Genomic DNA, 15916 nt, shown 5'->3' on the forward strand with positions numbered 1-15916 from the left:
CCACCATCCCATTCTTGTTAGCTTGGAGGTCACCCATACATGAGAATATGCTGCCTGCTTGTCCTGGGATAAAGCACAGTTACTTATCATTACAGGTGTTATCCAGGGACAGCAGGCAGATAGTCTCACAACCCACCCACCTCCCCTGGTTGGCTTCTTAGCTGGCTTCTCTTAACTGAGGGACCACGTCGGGCGGGAAGGCACTGCTCTTAACGTCGGGCGGGAAGGCACTCGTGCATGCATGGTGCGGGCTTTTGCGAACTTTCTAAAGACATAAAATGGCAATGCACTTTTAAAGCGGTCTGTAATAGGGCTCCATCGGTGACATCACCCATACGTGAGAATATCTGCCTGCTGTCCCTGGATAACACCTGTTACGGTAAGTAACTGTGCTTTATAGTGTACTAGACATACACAGTGCTGTACATAAAACATTCAAGAGACAGTCTCTGCTTAGTAGAGCTTGGATTAGAGAGCAGCTCAGATTAAATGAGTTCTTGTGGTCCGGCACCATGAGCAATAAACTGATAAATTCCTATGGCTGGTAATGGATTGTGTTGTCCCTGAGGTTAAGACTGTTGAGTATTATGGTTAGAATATGCTCCAGATACTTACAAATAATCCACTCCAGAAAGGTACTCCGCTAATCACAAATATGTTGAAAACTGTAGGATAGATAACAGCCAGAACAACTCCAAAGAAGATCTGGAGGATGCCTATCAGGATCTGGGTGGCCTATCAGTGAGAAAGGACATTACAATATTTCTTTATTTCAATCTTGTAGGATGAATTTAAAAGAAGATTTTAATAATGATATCGTTAGTTAATGTCTTCTTGTGTTTGTCTTGTTGAAACATGTTTGGCATTTCTTAAATATGTATGCATGTAATTTTGTAAACCGCATAGTTATTATGCGGTATACAAATTTTAAAATAAATAAATATTTATATCAGGCCCTTATCCAGGGTGCCTCACGAAACAAAACCAACATATTTATGCTAGATACTATAGTGTGATTCAGGGCTTCTAATCCCTCCTGGAGGCATACCTAGCCAGTCAGTTTTCAGAATTACCTCAATTAATATTTATGAGTGTAATTTGCAGAACCACACATGTTCATTGTGGTAATTGTGAAAGCCCAACTGGATGGGTGTGCCTCTAGGTGAGATTTGAGAAACACTAGTCTAACTGAAAGTGAGAGAAATACTAAATTCAAACTATATGAAAATGATAAAAAGCAACGAAAGCCATAATTTTAAAGCTTACTGTAATATAATGTTACCTGCATACTTAACATTAATTTTCAAAGTAAAATGATGCACAAAATTTTGCATTGAAAACTATCTTTTACGAACCATACACATTTATGCTTATTTGCGTCCACCAATTTTTCTACCCCATCCCGTTCTGCGAATACCTTTTTTTCACTAAAGAGAGTTATGTGCATATTTGCCCTATCCATACACAGGGAAAAGCACTTTTATTAAAGCTCAAACTTGTTGATAAAAAACTGTTGTATATTTGAAAATGCTTTACCAAATAGCAAATACACATATAAGACAGCAAATCTTCTCAGCAATGGCTCCTGATGATGCCACAGGGCTTAGAAGACAGAGGATCATTGGTCATAATTATGGTAGATCTATGACTGATGTACTGCCATGATGAAAGTGCAAAAATGGCAATATAACTTTGTAATTCTATTGAGCAAATACTTATCAAATGCTAGTTGAAAGTGCAGTGGCGTACCTAGGGGGGGGCGGGGGGGGGGGCGGGCCGCCCCGGGTACCAGCCCTAAGGGGGTGTTCCCGGCCTTGCCGTTCAGTCCCCCGCCACCCCCGAAGGACCGCTCGCCCCCCTGGCCTCCCCGCACCACCTATGAACAGCCGCAGCAGGATCGCGAAGTCAGCGTCAGCATCCCTGCGCTGCTTCCTACGACGCGATCCCGCCCCTCCTCTGACGTCAGAGGAGGGGCGGGACCGTGGCGCAGGAAGCAGCAGGGATCGCTGACGCTGACTTCGCGATCCTGCTGCGGCTGTTCATAGGTGGTGCGGGGAGGCCAGGGGGGCGAGCGGTCCTTCGGGGGTGGCGGGGGACTGAACGGCAAGGCCGGGAACACCCCCTTAGGGCTGGTACCCGACGCTGACTTCGCGATCCTGCTGCGGCTGTTCATAGGTGGTGCGGGGAGGCCAGGGGGGCGAGCGGTCCTTCGGGGTGGGTCGGGGCATCAGGCCTTCAGGGTGGGGCGGGCGGGCAGGCAAGCAGGCTTTCAAGGGGGAGGGGGTGACAGGCAGGCAGGCAGGCCTTCAAGGGGGGACAGGCCTTCGGGGGGGGGTGCAGACATTCAAGGGGTGCAGGCCTTCAAGGGGGGCAGGCAGGCCTTCAGGGGGGTGCAGACCTTCGGGGGGGGGTGTAGGCCTTTGGGGGGGTGCAGACCTTCAAGGGGGTGCAGGCCTTCAAGGGGGGAAAGGCAGGCAGGCCTTCAAGGGGGGGACAGGCCTACAAGGGGGGGGACAGGCCTACAAGGGGGGGGACAGGCCTACAAGGGGGGGGACAGGCCTTCAAGGGGGGGTGCAGGCCTTCAAGGGGGGGTGCAGGCCTTCAAGGGGGGTGCAGGCCTTCAAGGGGGGAAAGGCAGGCAGGCCTTCAAGGGGGGGACAGGCCTACAAGGGGGGGGGACAGGCCTTCAAGGGGGGGTGCAGGCCTTCAAGGGGGGTGCAGGCCTTCAAGGGGGGGTGCAGGCCTTCAAGGGGGGTGCAGGCCTTCAAGGGGGGGGGCAGGCCTTCAAGGGGGGTGCAGGCCTTCAAGGGGGGAAAGGCAGGCAGGCCTTCAAGGGGGGGACAGGCCTACAAGGGGGGGGGACAGGCCTTCAAGGGGGGGTGCAGGCCTTCAAGGGGGGTGCACTCCTTCAAGGGGGGGTGCAGGCCTTCAAGGGGGGGGCAGGCCTTCAAGGGGGGGTGCAGGCCTTCAAGGGGGGTGCAGGCCTTCAAGGGGGGAAAGGCAGGCAGGCCTTCAAGGGGGGGACAGGCCTACAAGGGGGGGGGACAGGCCTACAAGGGGGGGGGACAGGCCTACAAGGGGGGGGACAGGCCTTCAAGGGGGGGTGCAGGCCTTCAAGGGGGGGTGCAGGCCTTCAAGGGGGGTGCAGGCCTTCAAGGGGGAGACAGGCCTTCAAGGGGGGGAAAGGCAGGCAGGCAGGCCTTAAAGGGGGGACAGGCCTACAAGGGGGTGGGACAGGCCTTCAAGGGGGGGACAGGCCTTCGGGGGGGTGCAGACCTTCAAGGGAGTGCAGGCCTTCGGGGGGGGGTGCAGTCCTTCAGGGGTGGGGTTTAGGCCTTCAGAGGGGGACAGACCTTCGGGTGGGAGGTAAAGTCCTTCGGGGGGTGCAGGTCTTCAGGGGTGGGGTGTAGCCCTTCGGAGGGGGGACAGACCTTCGGGGGAGGGGGGTCCTGGTGTAAAAGTACACAGAGGGAGAGAGGGAAGGGGGGGTTCAAAGATACATGCATATGCCAGACTTTGGGGGTTAGAAATAATGGGTCTAAAAACAGAGGAGTGGGAGAGAGATGGTGCATAATGGGATTTAGGGAGGGAAGGAACAGAAAGGGAGAGAACTTGGAAACGGGATGGTGTGGAGGGGGGATAGAGATACTGGATAGGAGGATAGTTGGGAACAGAAAGGGAGAGATGGTGGATCCTGGGGTGGTGGGGAGTTGAGAAAAGGTGAATCTGTGGATGGAGACAAAAAAAAGGAAAGATGCCAGATCTCCGGGAGAGGGAAGGGAAACGGAAGGGGAGAACAGAGATGGCAGACGGATGGTTAGCACGGAGAAAGGAGACCCTGGCAAGCAAGACAACAAGAGCCTGGGACCAACAAGATTTGAATATTGATCAGAGAACAAAAGGTAGAAAAAATAATTTTATTTTCTGTTTTGTGATTACAATATGTTAGATTTGAAAAGTGTACATGAGACAGCTTGAAATGGGAACTTTTCTATTTTTGTGAATGGCAAGGCTGAGTTCAGTTAAAATATATGCTTTATAAGAAAATATAATAATGTGTTTTATAAAGTTTATAAGCATTGCTGGCATACTCGGTGAGGTGTTCCTAGTGTTGGTGGTGGTGGTAGCATGTCAGTGTGTTGAGAGGAAGAGGTAGTCTGGGAAATTCTGCTGAGCAAACTCTGGGCCCATTTCCACCCCCAGTTAGTCCACTCCACTCAACTGGTTCACACACTGAGTGGGTCTTTGGGTGTTATTTCTGGGTAGTTGTTTTAGAATCTCTTCCAGTGGTTTGTCAGTATCTCCTTCTGGTCCAAGGAAGGAAACTTTGTCAACCTTAGCATTGACCTTCAGAATATGTTTGTAACAGCGCTGCTTGTGTGGCATTAGGCTATGTAGTGATCGAAAGAAAAAAACAGACCTTTGCACATTTTTGCACTATATGGTGGGTGTATGAGGAGATTCATTTCCTGCACAGTTAAGTCCATTTTTTCTACTGAATAATAGTATAGGTACAATGAAAGTAAATAGCAAAAATGTTTGAGTAGATAATTAAGGAAATCTTTTTCATATTGCTTGCTTATGGACTGGGAAAAAAGACTGTTCAAGCAAATGTCTCCAGAACTGCTTTAATGGAAAAATGTGATTTTTTTTTTTTAAGTACTTTGTGAAATTTATTGTTGTTGTGAAATTTATTGTTATACTTTGTTTAAACTTAAAAAGCGGTGTCATTAACAGTGAATCTAATCGAAAAATCGATTCAACAGGGTGAATCGGATCGAATGAAATATTTTTCTCTGAATCGGGCAGCACTATTGGCTACCATGAGAATGGGCTACTGGGCATGATGGACCATTGGTGTGACCCAGTTAGGCTATTCTTATGTTATGTTCTCATCTGTAGGGGCCTTTGTTTTCACTTCTTATTTTAATGTATTTTTTTCCTGGGAACTTATCAGTGTTTTTTTATAATGGGAACAAAAATGGAAGAGAATTAATGTGTGTGGAATGGGGGGGGGTAACTAATTTCTTCAGCTAAATAATTCAATCCACTTCAAACAGACATAGGAGAACTCACGCACCATTCACACACCCTCCAACCAAAAACGTCAAAAGAAAAAAACTGTTCGACAACCTCCTAGCCATTCGAGCTGCAACACTTGACCCCCAACTCTACAACCTATTGACCTCGACCACAAACTACAAAACCTTAAAAAAAGAAATAAAAACCCTTCTATTAAAAAAACACATAAAACCAAACTAACATAATCAGAACTGTCCCAAGCATCACCTGCAACTACTCCATATGTACTTCTGATGTCATGACAATTCAGACATAATTTATGTTATGTTATGTTTGGAATAATGGTTACATAAATGAGGTTCAATAAAAGAAAATTTTCTGTGGGAGCATTTGTTGGAACTTCTGTTATCCTGATTTCTTCTATCTGTGGGCTTTCTTTAGCTAACCTACTTATCTGGGGCTTTCCACTTCTGCAGCTGCCCTTTTCACGGTCCACTTTGCGCTTGCACTCTCTGGGGAGGGGGGGTTGGGTCTGGGCTTGGTGGGGTAGGTGTGTCTGGTAGTTTTGTCTGGGTGGTGGCTGGGTGTTTCTTGGGTGCTTGTTGTGCGGATTGGTGTGTCTGGTGAGCGGTCTGGGTGTTGTTGCTTGTGGGGGTTTTTTTCATTATAAAATATGGCTGAGGGTCTAGTCCGGCTTATTATTCTTGTGGGTTCTGGGGTGGGATTTGTTTGCTTGCCCCAAGTTTTGGCCTTTTGTTGTGTATTGCTATGCCTCTCATTGGCAATTTTCTCTTGGGAGAGGCTTGTTCATGCTTGTTGTTGCTGTTACTCTCATTCTGTGTTCTTTTTGATAATGTATAAGTTTCTGTACAGACCATGGTTGCTTGTCTGGACCTTTTGCCATTCTCAATAAAAATACTTTGGAAAAAAAAAAAAAAAAAAAAAGAAAATTTTCACTGCCTGTTTCTATTCTGACCATTTATTCCATTTCATGGTTATTGCAAAAAAAAAAAAAAAAAAAAATTTTACATGAGGGGGGGGGGGGGGGGGGTGTCAAAAAATGATGGGCCCCGGGTGCCACATACCCTAGGTACGCCACTGTGAAAGTGAGACAAAAGTAAGACATTTTTATTTTTTGATTTGAAGGAGGGTAAGGCAGAGATAGTCTGAATATGAACAGAATGACTTTGAGAGGACTGGTGCAAGCAGAGGTCCTTGAAGCACTGGTGAGTCTTTTGCTAAAGGTAAACAACCTTGACCAGGATAAACTTGAAAATTAACTGCCCGTATCTAACATCCCATGTCTAGAAAAACTTATAAAACAAACAGGCTAAGTTCAACTTGCTAGATCCAATCAGTTCGGATTCAGACCCAGTTATGGAACAGAAAAGGCCTTTGTGTTCCTACTAGAAACTAAGACCAGAAAGGGGGTAAAAGACAGGAAATAGAAGATTGGAGAAGCAAAACACACAGGCAAGAATGTGAAGCCAAGGAAGATATGTGCAGGCAGTAAAATCTGATAAATGAATGATGGAGACTGAGTATTGGTGGAGGGGAATAAAATCTAGTTATGTATTAAAAAAATTAATTAGAGAAATGGCAGAGGAAGTAGTACGGGAGGCAGAGGACTGGTTACGCCTGGGGTTGGTGAACCTCTGCCTGTACCCTGGAGAAATCTCGCTACTCTACTGTATATAAATAAAGGAGTCAGAGTTGGAAAGCAATTTTTGGGCTCCTGGAGTCAGAGTCAGAAGTTTTATGTACCGACTCCATGGCCCTAGTTGACTATGCACAAGGTCAGCATTATATCAGAGAGCTTGAAGCATAGAGGAGTAATAGCCCTGGAGATGTAAAGCTGCCTGCAGTTGTAAGGGGAGACTTAGAGAGAACATAAGAATAAGAGTACATAAGAGTAGCACGTTCCCACAGTAGCCAATCCAGGTCACTAGTACCTGGCCAAAACCCAAAAATTGGAAGATGTGCTTGGGGGTATCTGACCATCCTTGGGATTTTAACCCATGACCTTCAGAAAATGGAAGAAGTACCTTTAACCACTGTGCAACAGGTGCTTCCTAAAAGTATAGGGAGTCACCTCCCAACTGAGCAACATGCACATATATGACTCTAGGCAGTACAACCTCATAGACTCTAACTCACGCAGGCTCCTTTGTTTTGAGCTGGCCACAGAATGCAGATGCTGTCTGCATAGAGTCAGAAGAAGCCGGCAGAGACGCTATCCTTTAAAGGTGCTCTGTTTGTACAATGGAAGGAAAGCTTGGAAGAAAAGCTAATCCCCAGAAATTGAGAGGTAAAAAGTTCTAGTTGATTTGTCAATGCAATTTAAAAAGCAGGAAGCTGCAGGAGTGATTATGGAAGAAGAGAAAGACAACAGACACTAAAATCTAACTAATATCAGCAGAACGATAATGCTGTGAGGGAAGGTGTTTAGGGGTTACTAGAACCTGAAAATCGAGGGAGGAAAGTAAAAAGAAGAAAAGAGAAATCAAACATCAGAAACATTGAAAACAGGAGCAGTGAATATGTGATTGATTTCTAAAATTTATATGCCATTCTCAGTGACAACATCAACAATCTCATCTTTGTTCACCTCTGACAACTTTCTGTGTGTTGCCATTATAAAGTCATCCCATGTAAATATCACTGGAATTCAAATTTAAGGTGGTCACACAAGTGCGAGTTTGTGATAACTACATCTGAAACACAAATCTGCCATAGATTTATCCCAGTCAAATCTAGGTGTATTCAAACCGATATGAGGAATATAACTGTTTACGCCTAAATTACATGTGTGTTTTTGTGCTGCTACACTAGTTTTCTATGATAGAAACTGTCCTTGATAGAATGAGATCCATTTAGGCACCTTCCTGCCCCTCGTCTGAGTTTGATGTCTACAGTTTGGATACATTTGCACTTAATCTGAACTAAGTTGCTCAAATGTCATGATGCTGATGAAGGGATTACACATGTGGTTTCTCTGTGACAATCATTGAATACATTGTGGTAGTTGCTTTAATTGTAATAAAAATATGGTTAAGACATAAACGTACTCCCAGAGTCTTTGGCTCTCCTTTGAAGAATTTCTGCAGAGCCACTGGAACCTGGCATGAGGCAATTTGATGGACATTGGGTACCACCTGACCTGCTTGTTGACCAGTTGAAGGGATAACATGAGTGATTACCACCATCCCATTGGCTTCAGTTACTACTGGAATCATGGCTTACAACCTACAGGAAACATACAAAAGATAGGAAGGTAAAAAATAATGTATAACTTGGGATTATAGAAACATGATGGCAGATAAAGGCCAAATGACCCATCTAGTCTGCCCATCCGCAGTAACCATTATCTCTTTCTCTCTCTGAGAGATTTCACATGCCTATCCCAGGCCTTCTTGAATTCAGACATAGTCTCTGTCTCCACCACCTCTTCTGGGAGACTGTTCCATGCCTCTACCTCCCTTTCTGTAAAAAAGTATTTCCTTAGATTACTCTGGAGCCTATAACTTCTTAACTTCATCCTATGCCCTCTCTTTGCAGTTTCCTTTCAAATGAAAGAGACTCGACTCATGCGCATATACATTACGTAGATGTTTAAACATCTCTATCATAACTCCCCTCTCCCGCCTTTCCTCCAAAGTATACAGATTGAGATCTTTAAGTCTGTCTCTATACGCCTCATGACGAAGACCACACACCATTTTAGTAGCCTTCCTCTGGACCGACTCCATCCTTTTTATATCTTTTTGAAGGTGCGGCTTAAAATGCTTTGTAAAGGAGGGCCGTATTGCCTTATGCATTGATTTTTTTGGAAAATAAAATTGTTTTTTTTTTTTAGTTACATGCCCCTGAAACATCCTTGTGTGGCAAAACGTGTTGGGCTGTTGATGGGAGCATCTATTAGGAGGAAAATTTTTTTCACTCAGAGAATAGTTGAGCTCTGGAAAGCATTGCCAGAGGTTGTGGTAAGAGCAGATAGCATAGCTGGCTTTAAGAAAGGTTTGGACAAGATCCTGGAGGAAGTTGCAAGATAGTATGTGGTACTCATTTCACAGATCTACTGTCTTTTGATTCTTTTGTTACTGCATTTCAAGGACCCCCCTGAGGAAGGCTATGTAAAGCCGAAACACGGCCCATGTAGGGTCTGGTCATTGTTCATGCAGTTCCATTTTTATATTGTTGTGATTGATTTTAATTGTTTTACACACCAATAAATTTTGTGATTTTAGCTCTTGGAGGTCCAGGGACTGGTTCCACATTTCTTTTCTTCTGTGTTACCTAGCAGTTTGTGGTACCAAGGTGCATTCCTGCGGTCCATCTTCTTGAAGTAGACCAACCCCACAGTGCTGTTTTTGGATTCGGAGGATTCTGTTATTGAGAAAGACATGGGGGAAGCCACTGCTTGCCCTGGATCAGTAGTGAAGTAATGGCACTTATTTTACCTCATTGGAATGACTACGAGACGGCATTGTATTTTCCAAAAGAGACAATATTTTTATTGTTAGTATAAAAACTTACAAAACTACAGCAGCAAAGACATAGCAGAAGAAATATTATATTGTCAGTTCAGAATATGCAATGGAGAGTAGAACTTACACTGATATGCCAGACAGGGGGCTAGCACATTCCTGCCGGTATATCTGAGTCAATCTCTCTGATTTTACCTGTGATGCATGGATTTTTATATAGAGAAATTCTTTTTTTGTTCCAAAAAGGCACATCCCCAAACTCTGGTCTTATACTTCCCTATTAATACAAAAATGTATACCTATCTATTCCACCCCCCCCCCCCCCCCAGTCTATGCCTCCCTTACTCCCCCTCTACTCCCAGGAGGGGGGCCCCGAGCAGGAACAGAGGGCACTTCTTGAACTTTCTTCCTCCATGTCTGGAATCCTTATCACCTTGCAGATGCTGATTTGTGGTTTTACAACACTGTACATCATCTTCAGGATAGCGTCCTTGTAGAAAATCTTATGTAGAATGTTGAAACAAAGAGGCAGCAAATGTCCAGCCTGTGTTGTAAAAGTCCTTTCTTGGTACCAGGCCCCCACATCCCTACTCCCCCACATCCCTACTCCCCCTTCGTCCTTCGGGGTTGTTGTTTATTATGGGTGTTTTATGGCTTTTCGGGGTGCCTTGCATATGTTAAGTACTCTTGCATATGTCATACAGCACTGATAATGGCTCAGCACAAATGAACAATGGCCACAAAACCTTGGAGAAGTATCCTCCCAGCAGGGAATGGAGACAAGAACTTTGTAGCAAAGGCCAGCAGGGTTAGCATTTCAAAAGGATACATGTGTTAACAGATAGCAAGGTACAGGCTATTCCATCTGGTTAGCTTGTAAAGGAAGGCTGTTTTAGGCTGTGGGAAAATATGTGTTAAAGTGTCCAGCATATACAAGGTAGTCCAGTATTTTCAGGTTATTCATCTTAGTAGCATGGAATCTTGCTACTCCTTGGGTTTTGGCCAGATACTAGTGACTTAGTTTGGCCACCGTGAGAATGGGCTACTGGGCTTGATGGACCCATTAAGGCTTTTCTAATGTTCTTATCATCAAATTAGATTTTATCTCCAGTTTGTCTACCAATTCATCTTTTCTACCCTCCATTGCTATGTCCAACATTTCTCACTGTCTTGCCCCTCTCCCCCTCCCATGCAGCATCTTTTCTTGTCTTGCCCCTCTCCCCCTCCCATGCAACATCTTTTCCTGTCTTGCCCCTCTCCTCCTCCATGCAGTCTCTCTCTCTAAAGTGTCCTTTCACTTTAGTGATCCTGGTTCGGAATAGTTCAATAACAATGAATCATATGACATGTACTTCCCTGACTCATTTCTTCTTTCCCCAGCTAAGTAAGCAAAGTTCTCGCACTTCCCTTTTTAACAATTGTTGGATTCCAGCAATTACTCATTATGGTTTCCTCTAACTAGCGTCACTTTCCCACTTCTTTTCAGCTAACCAGTTCCTCTGTATCATTTTCTATTCACTGTCCACTACCCTGGGTTGCCTGTCTTTCCGTGACTTCCTTTCATTGTCTGTCTCCTTGCAGCGCTGCTCTACTCTCTTTCTCGGTCTCCGTCATATATAGAGAAGGACTTTTTTTTTTTTTTTAACTAAAGTGCAGGAAGGTTTTAATTTAATTTGATATGTACCTGTATATTCCATTTTATTTTTTAGTTCAAGGCAGACTGCATTAAAAACCAAAACAGTCCAAAATATTCCTCTCAGATTTCCCCATCTTACTTAAAAAAAACCCCCAACCAAACAACACTAAAACAATAAGGTTCCCTTTTTACTGAACAGCACTAAAAGGTGTCCTGCACTGTCCACAGCATGGGTTTTTCACGTGTGCTACGACCAATTTTAGTGCTGCCGGTAAATGGCTGTTTTCTTAATTCTGCAATAATGGCCATATGCTAATTTTGAGCAGACAGGCAGCAGAATAGGTTCAAGGTTCAAGGTTTATTAACATTTGATTTATCGCTAAATCTGATTACAAAGCGATGTACAAAATAAAACATAAAATATCGAGATACAAAATTAAAACTCAATAACATAAGTTTGAGACAGGACAGACTTGAGGTGGAGGGAGAGAAAGGGAAAAGATTACATCTGTCTTAGTTAAGAAAACAAATAGGGCAAAAAACATAAGGGAAGGGTTAGATTAAAGGTTAAAATGCTAAGAAAAGATTAAATAATACTAGAAATTAAAAGTGTCTTTAAAAAGGTGTGTTTTCAGTATAGACTGTCAAACAGAAAAGGCATTGGTCTTTTCAACCAATGATAAAGTCTTAAGCTGAAGGTCGCTGAAGACTAAAAACATGACAGTAAACAGGCAGCAGTGGGCAGAGTGCTATGAAACTGGTTTCGTAGCGCTCTGCACGCTGCTGCCTGTTTACTGCCGCGTTTTTAGTCTTCAGCGACCTTCAGCTTAAGACTTTATCATTGGTTGAAAAGACACCTCCCTTGCCTTTTCTGTTTGACAGTCATATGCTAATTTTCCCATTAGCATGTGGCAACTGCCATGGGGCACTTACTGTTGTGTAGGTGATAAGGGCTCATGCTAATCTGTCAGGATCTGATTCTAAATATGCTGCCTAAAAGGCAATGCCAAATAGTGCGGAGCTTAGCGCAAATCTCTGTTATGCGCTCTGTACAGAATCATGCTTAGCACTGTCTAAGTGCCACTCAACCTTTAGGAACACCCATGAATGCCAGCTAAATGCCTTCGCTTAAGTTGTGCACACAGTGACGCATAAATCAAAAACTTACTCATAGCTCATAAAAAGGCCCATGATCTGCTCAATCCACACCTACTTTTATACGTGCACTGGACATAATTCGTAACACTTTTGAACCTACCAAGTTGTGCATGCAAGTACCAGTTAACTCCAATTAGCGGCAATTTAACATTACATTGTTGCATTACATTAGTTATTTATAGATCACTACTATGCCCCAGGAGGAGTTCAATGTGATTTACAATTTAGAAGAGTCTAGCCATGTCTAGGATTTACATTATTTCATTAGGGCACTGGTGTCAAGCATAAGACCCGTGGGCCAAATCTGGCCCGCCTGGCCGTTTTATGCAGCCTGCGATGTGATGCGGCATTTTCCTCATTATTTCCCACCATCTTCTGGCCGGCTCCCTCCTCCTCACTGCCGCATTTTGCATAAAGTTGCGGGCGGCGGCTCCTTGCACATCCTGCACCTCATCCGGAAGCCTTCTCTCTGACATTGCGACGTCAGAGAGAAGGCTTCCAGTTCAAGCACAGGACACGCATAGGAGCCACCACCTGCAACTTTGTGCACAGAAATGAATGCAGCAGTGAGGAGGAAGGAGCCGTCCAGAAGGTAAACACCCATCGGAGGGAGGCACCTAGTTGAGGCACAGAATAGAGGGAGGGAGAGGAGTGTGTTGGGACTCGAGAAAAAGGGAGCACAAACTTCAAATTGTGGCTTCATCAAACTGGTGAGAACTACATTAAGATCCCAGACAACTGAAGGCAGTTTAAGTGGAGGTTTGGAGTTGAATATTGGGGATAGGGGACAACCTTGCTGTGTACTCCTATGTAACGAAAACGCCTCTGAGTATCCTCCATTTATTTTAATTCTAGCTGTTGGAGTAGAATAAAGAGCAGATATCCATCGTCTCATATTTGGGCCTAATCCATAATACTCAAGCGTTTGTAATAGAAAACCCCACTCTGCTCTGTCGAACGCTTTCTCTGCGTCAACAGTACTAAGGGGATCTTATTCTTTTTAGCCCACCACATAATCTATACCAGGGATCTCAAAGTCCTTCCTTGAGGGCTGCTTTCTTGGGTTTTCAGGATTTCCCCAATGAATATGCATTGAAAGCAGTGCATGCACATAGATCTCATGCATATTCATTGGGGAAATCCTAAAAACCCGACTGAATTGCGGCCCTCAAGGAGGGACTTTGAGATCCCTGATCTATACTGTTCGTTTAACATTATCTCCAGTAGTTCAACCTGGTACAAATCCCACATGATCTTCACTCACCAGTTATTCAATACCTTATTAATTCTATTTGCCAGGATCTTTGCCAATAATTTTAGCATCAATATTTAATAAAGAATTGGGACTATAAGAATTACATAAAGTTAGATCTTTCCCAGGTTTCGGTAAAACTGTAACACCTGCCTCAAGCATAAATTGTGATATTTCACCCTTTTTCAAGATATCATTAAACACTTTTTGTAATATTGGAGATAATAGCCCCATAAACTGTTTATAAAATTTTGCTGCAAAGCCATCCAGTCCTGGAGCCTTGCCCAAGGGTAAAGATCTAATAACACCAAAAATATATACAGGATTGAGAAAGAACAAAATAATCTCACGAAATACCTTTCTCAAAAACTTTAAAGAAATTTTTAACAGAATCACTCGGGAGTGTTTGTTCTGCTATAAGAAACTCCTAACTAATTAATGTGTTTTCATTAATTTTAAAAGGGGACGAGCCACAGGTCCCCATGCATTGTGAAACTTCAACAACCGTACTAGAAAGGGAATTAACCTCACAGGCTCATCTCCCCCTCCTGCCCCCATAGAAGATCTTAAACAATGGACAGTCATTACTGATTTTCATATTTATTTGCAAGTTTGTCATCTATTGTTTTCATCTCCCATTAAAAATTGGTTACAGTTGCCACAAACAGTAGGAAGAAGTGGAGAATATGAATTAGAAAAAGATTATTACTAGGTACTATGCATTGTTGCAGACTGGGAAGGGGGGAAAGGAAGAAGAGAGATATCCCTGGTTCCGGGGAAAATGGCGGAAGCGCTGATTAAAGATAGCATTGAGGAGCATCTAGAGAGGCATAAACTTATGAAAACAAGCCAACATGACTTCTGCAAGGAAGGATCGTGCCTGACAAACTTGTTGCACTTCTTCGAAGGAAATAACAAATGGATGGACAAAAGAGACCTCATAGACATTGTATACTTAGATTTCCAAAAAGCCTTTGACAAGGTACCCCAGGAATGCTTACTTCGGAAACTAAAGAACCATGGGGTGGAAGGAGACGTATACAGATGGATCAGGAATTTGTTGGCGGGCAGGAAGCAGAGGGTAGGAGTGAAGAGCCACTACTTGGACTGGAGGAAGGTCACAAGTGGTGTTCCGCAGGGGTCGGTGCTTGGACCGCTGCTATTCAATATATTTATAAATGATCTAGAAATGGGAACGAAGAGTGAAGTAATAAAATTCGCAGATGACACCAAGCTATTTAATGGGGCTAGGACTAAAGAGGACTGCAAAGATTTGCAAAGGGACCTGAACAAACTAGGGGAGGGGGTGACGAGATGGCAGATCAAGTTCAATGTAGAGAAATGTAAAGTCTTACACGTAGGAAACAGAAACCCGAGGTACAGCTACATGATGGGAGGGCTGTTATTGAGTGAGAGTTCCCAAGAAAGGGACTTGGGGGTAATAGTGGACATGACAATGGATCCGTCAGCACAATGCACAGTAGCTGCTAAGAAAGTGAATAGAATGCTAGGAATAATCAAGAAAGGTATTACAAGCAGAACGAAAGAAGTTATCCTGCCGTTGTATCGGGCGATGGTATGCCCGCATCTGGAGTACTGCGTCCAATATTGGTTGCCGTACCAAAAGAAGGATATGGCAATACTCAAGAGGGTTCAGAAGAGAGCGACACGTTTGATAAAAGGTATGGAAAACCTTTCATACGCTGAAAGATTAGAGAGACTGGGGCTTTTTTTGCTGGAGAAGCAGAGACTTAGAGGTAATATGATAGAGACCTACAAGATCATGAAGAGCATAGAGAAAGTGGAGAGGGACAGATTCTTCAAACTTTCAAAAACTACAAAAATGAGAGGGCATTCAGAAAAATTAAAAGGGGACAGATTCAGAACCAATGCTAGAAAGTTCTTCTTCACCCAATGGGTAGTGAACACCTGGAACATGCTTCCAGAGGGAGTGATAGGACAGGGTACGGTATTGGAGTTCAAGAAGGGATTGGACAATTTTCTGAAGGAAAAGGGGATAGAAGGGTATAGATAGAAGACTACTACACAGGTCCTGGACCTGATGGGCCGCCACATGAGTGGACTGCTGGGCATGATGGACCTCAGGTCTGACCCAGCAGAGGCATGGCTTATGTTCTTATATTGGACCACTGAGAGGAGGGAGGGAAGGAGAGAGGTGTCTGACTACTGGGAGGAAAGGAAAGAGATGGACTACTAGGGAGGATGGAGGGAAGGAGAAAAATGTCAGACCATGGAAACGGGGAGGGAAGAGAGAGATAGAAAGGAAAGGTATGACATGGAGATGTAGATTTTGAGAAGAAAGAAGAAAATTAAATGTTAAAAGTTAATGCCATAGATGGA

General features: G+C 44.1%; 1 protein-coding gene across 3 annotated transcripts in view; it reads right to left on the reverse strand.

Moving 5' to 3' along the window:
- LOC117348530 (membrane-spanning 4-domains subfamily A member 4A-like) overlaps positions 1-15916 on the reverse strand; it is a 53241-nt gene that overhangs the window by 22794 nt on the left and 14531 nt on the right. For 2 of the 3 annotated variants that reach the window (XM_033920769.1, XM_033920768.1), the window contains exons 2-3: positions 8091-8268; positions 616-735 (exon numbers count right to left, since the gene is read on the reverse strand). In XM_033920769.1, coding sequence (XP_033776660.1) covers positions 616-735; positions 8091-8258 — 288 coding nt within the window. In that variant the 5' untranslated portion in view covers positions 8259-8268. Of the gene's footprint in view, positions 1-615; positions 736-8090; positions 8269-9248; positions 9270-15916 lie in introns of those variants that run through there. The other variant, XM_033920771.1, reaches the window with a different exon arrangement.

This window comes from Geotrypetes seraphini, chromosome 14, assembly GCF_902459505.1.
Source record: "Geotrypetes seraphini chromosome 14, aGeoSer1.1, whole genome shotgun sequence".
Lineage (NCBI taxonomy): Eukaryota > Metazoa > Chordata > Amphibia > Gymnophiona > Dermophiidae > Geotrypetes > Geotrypetes seraphini.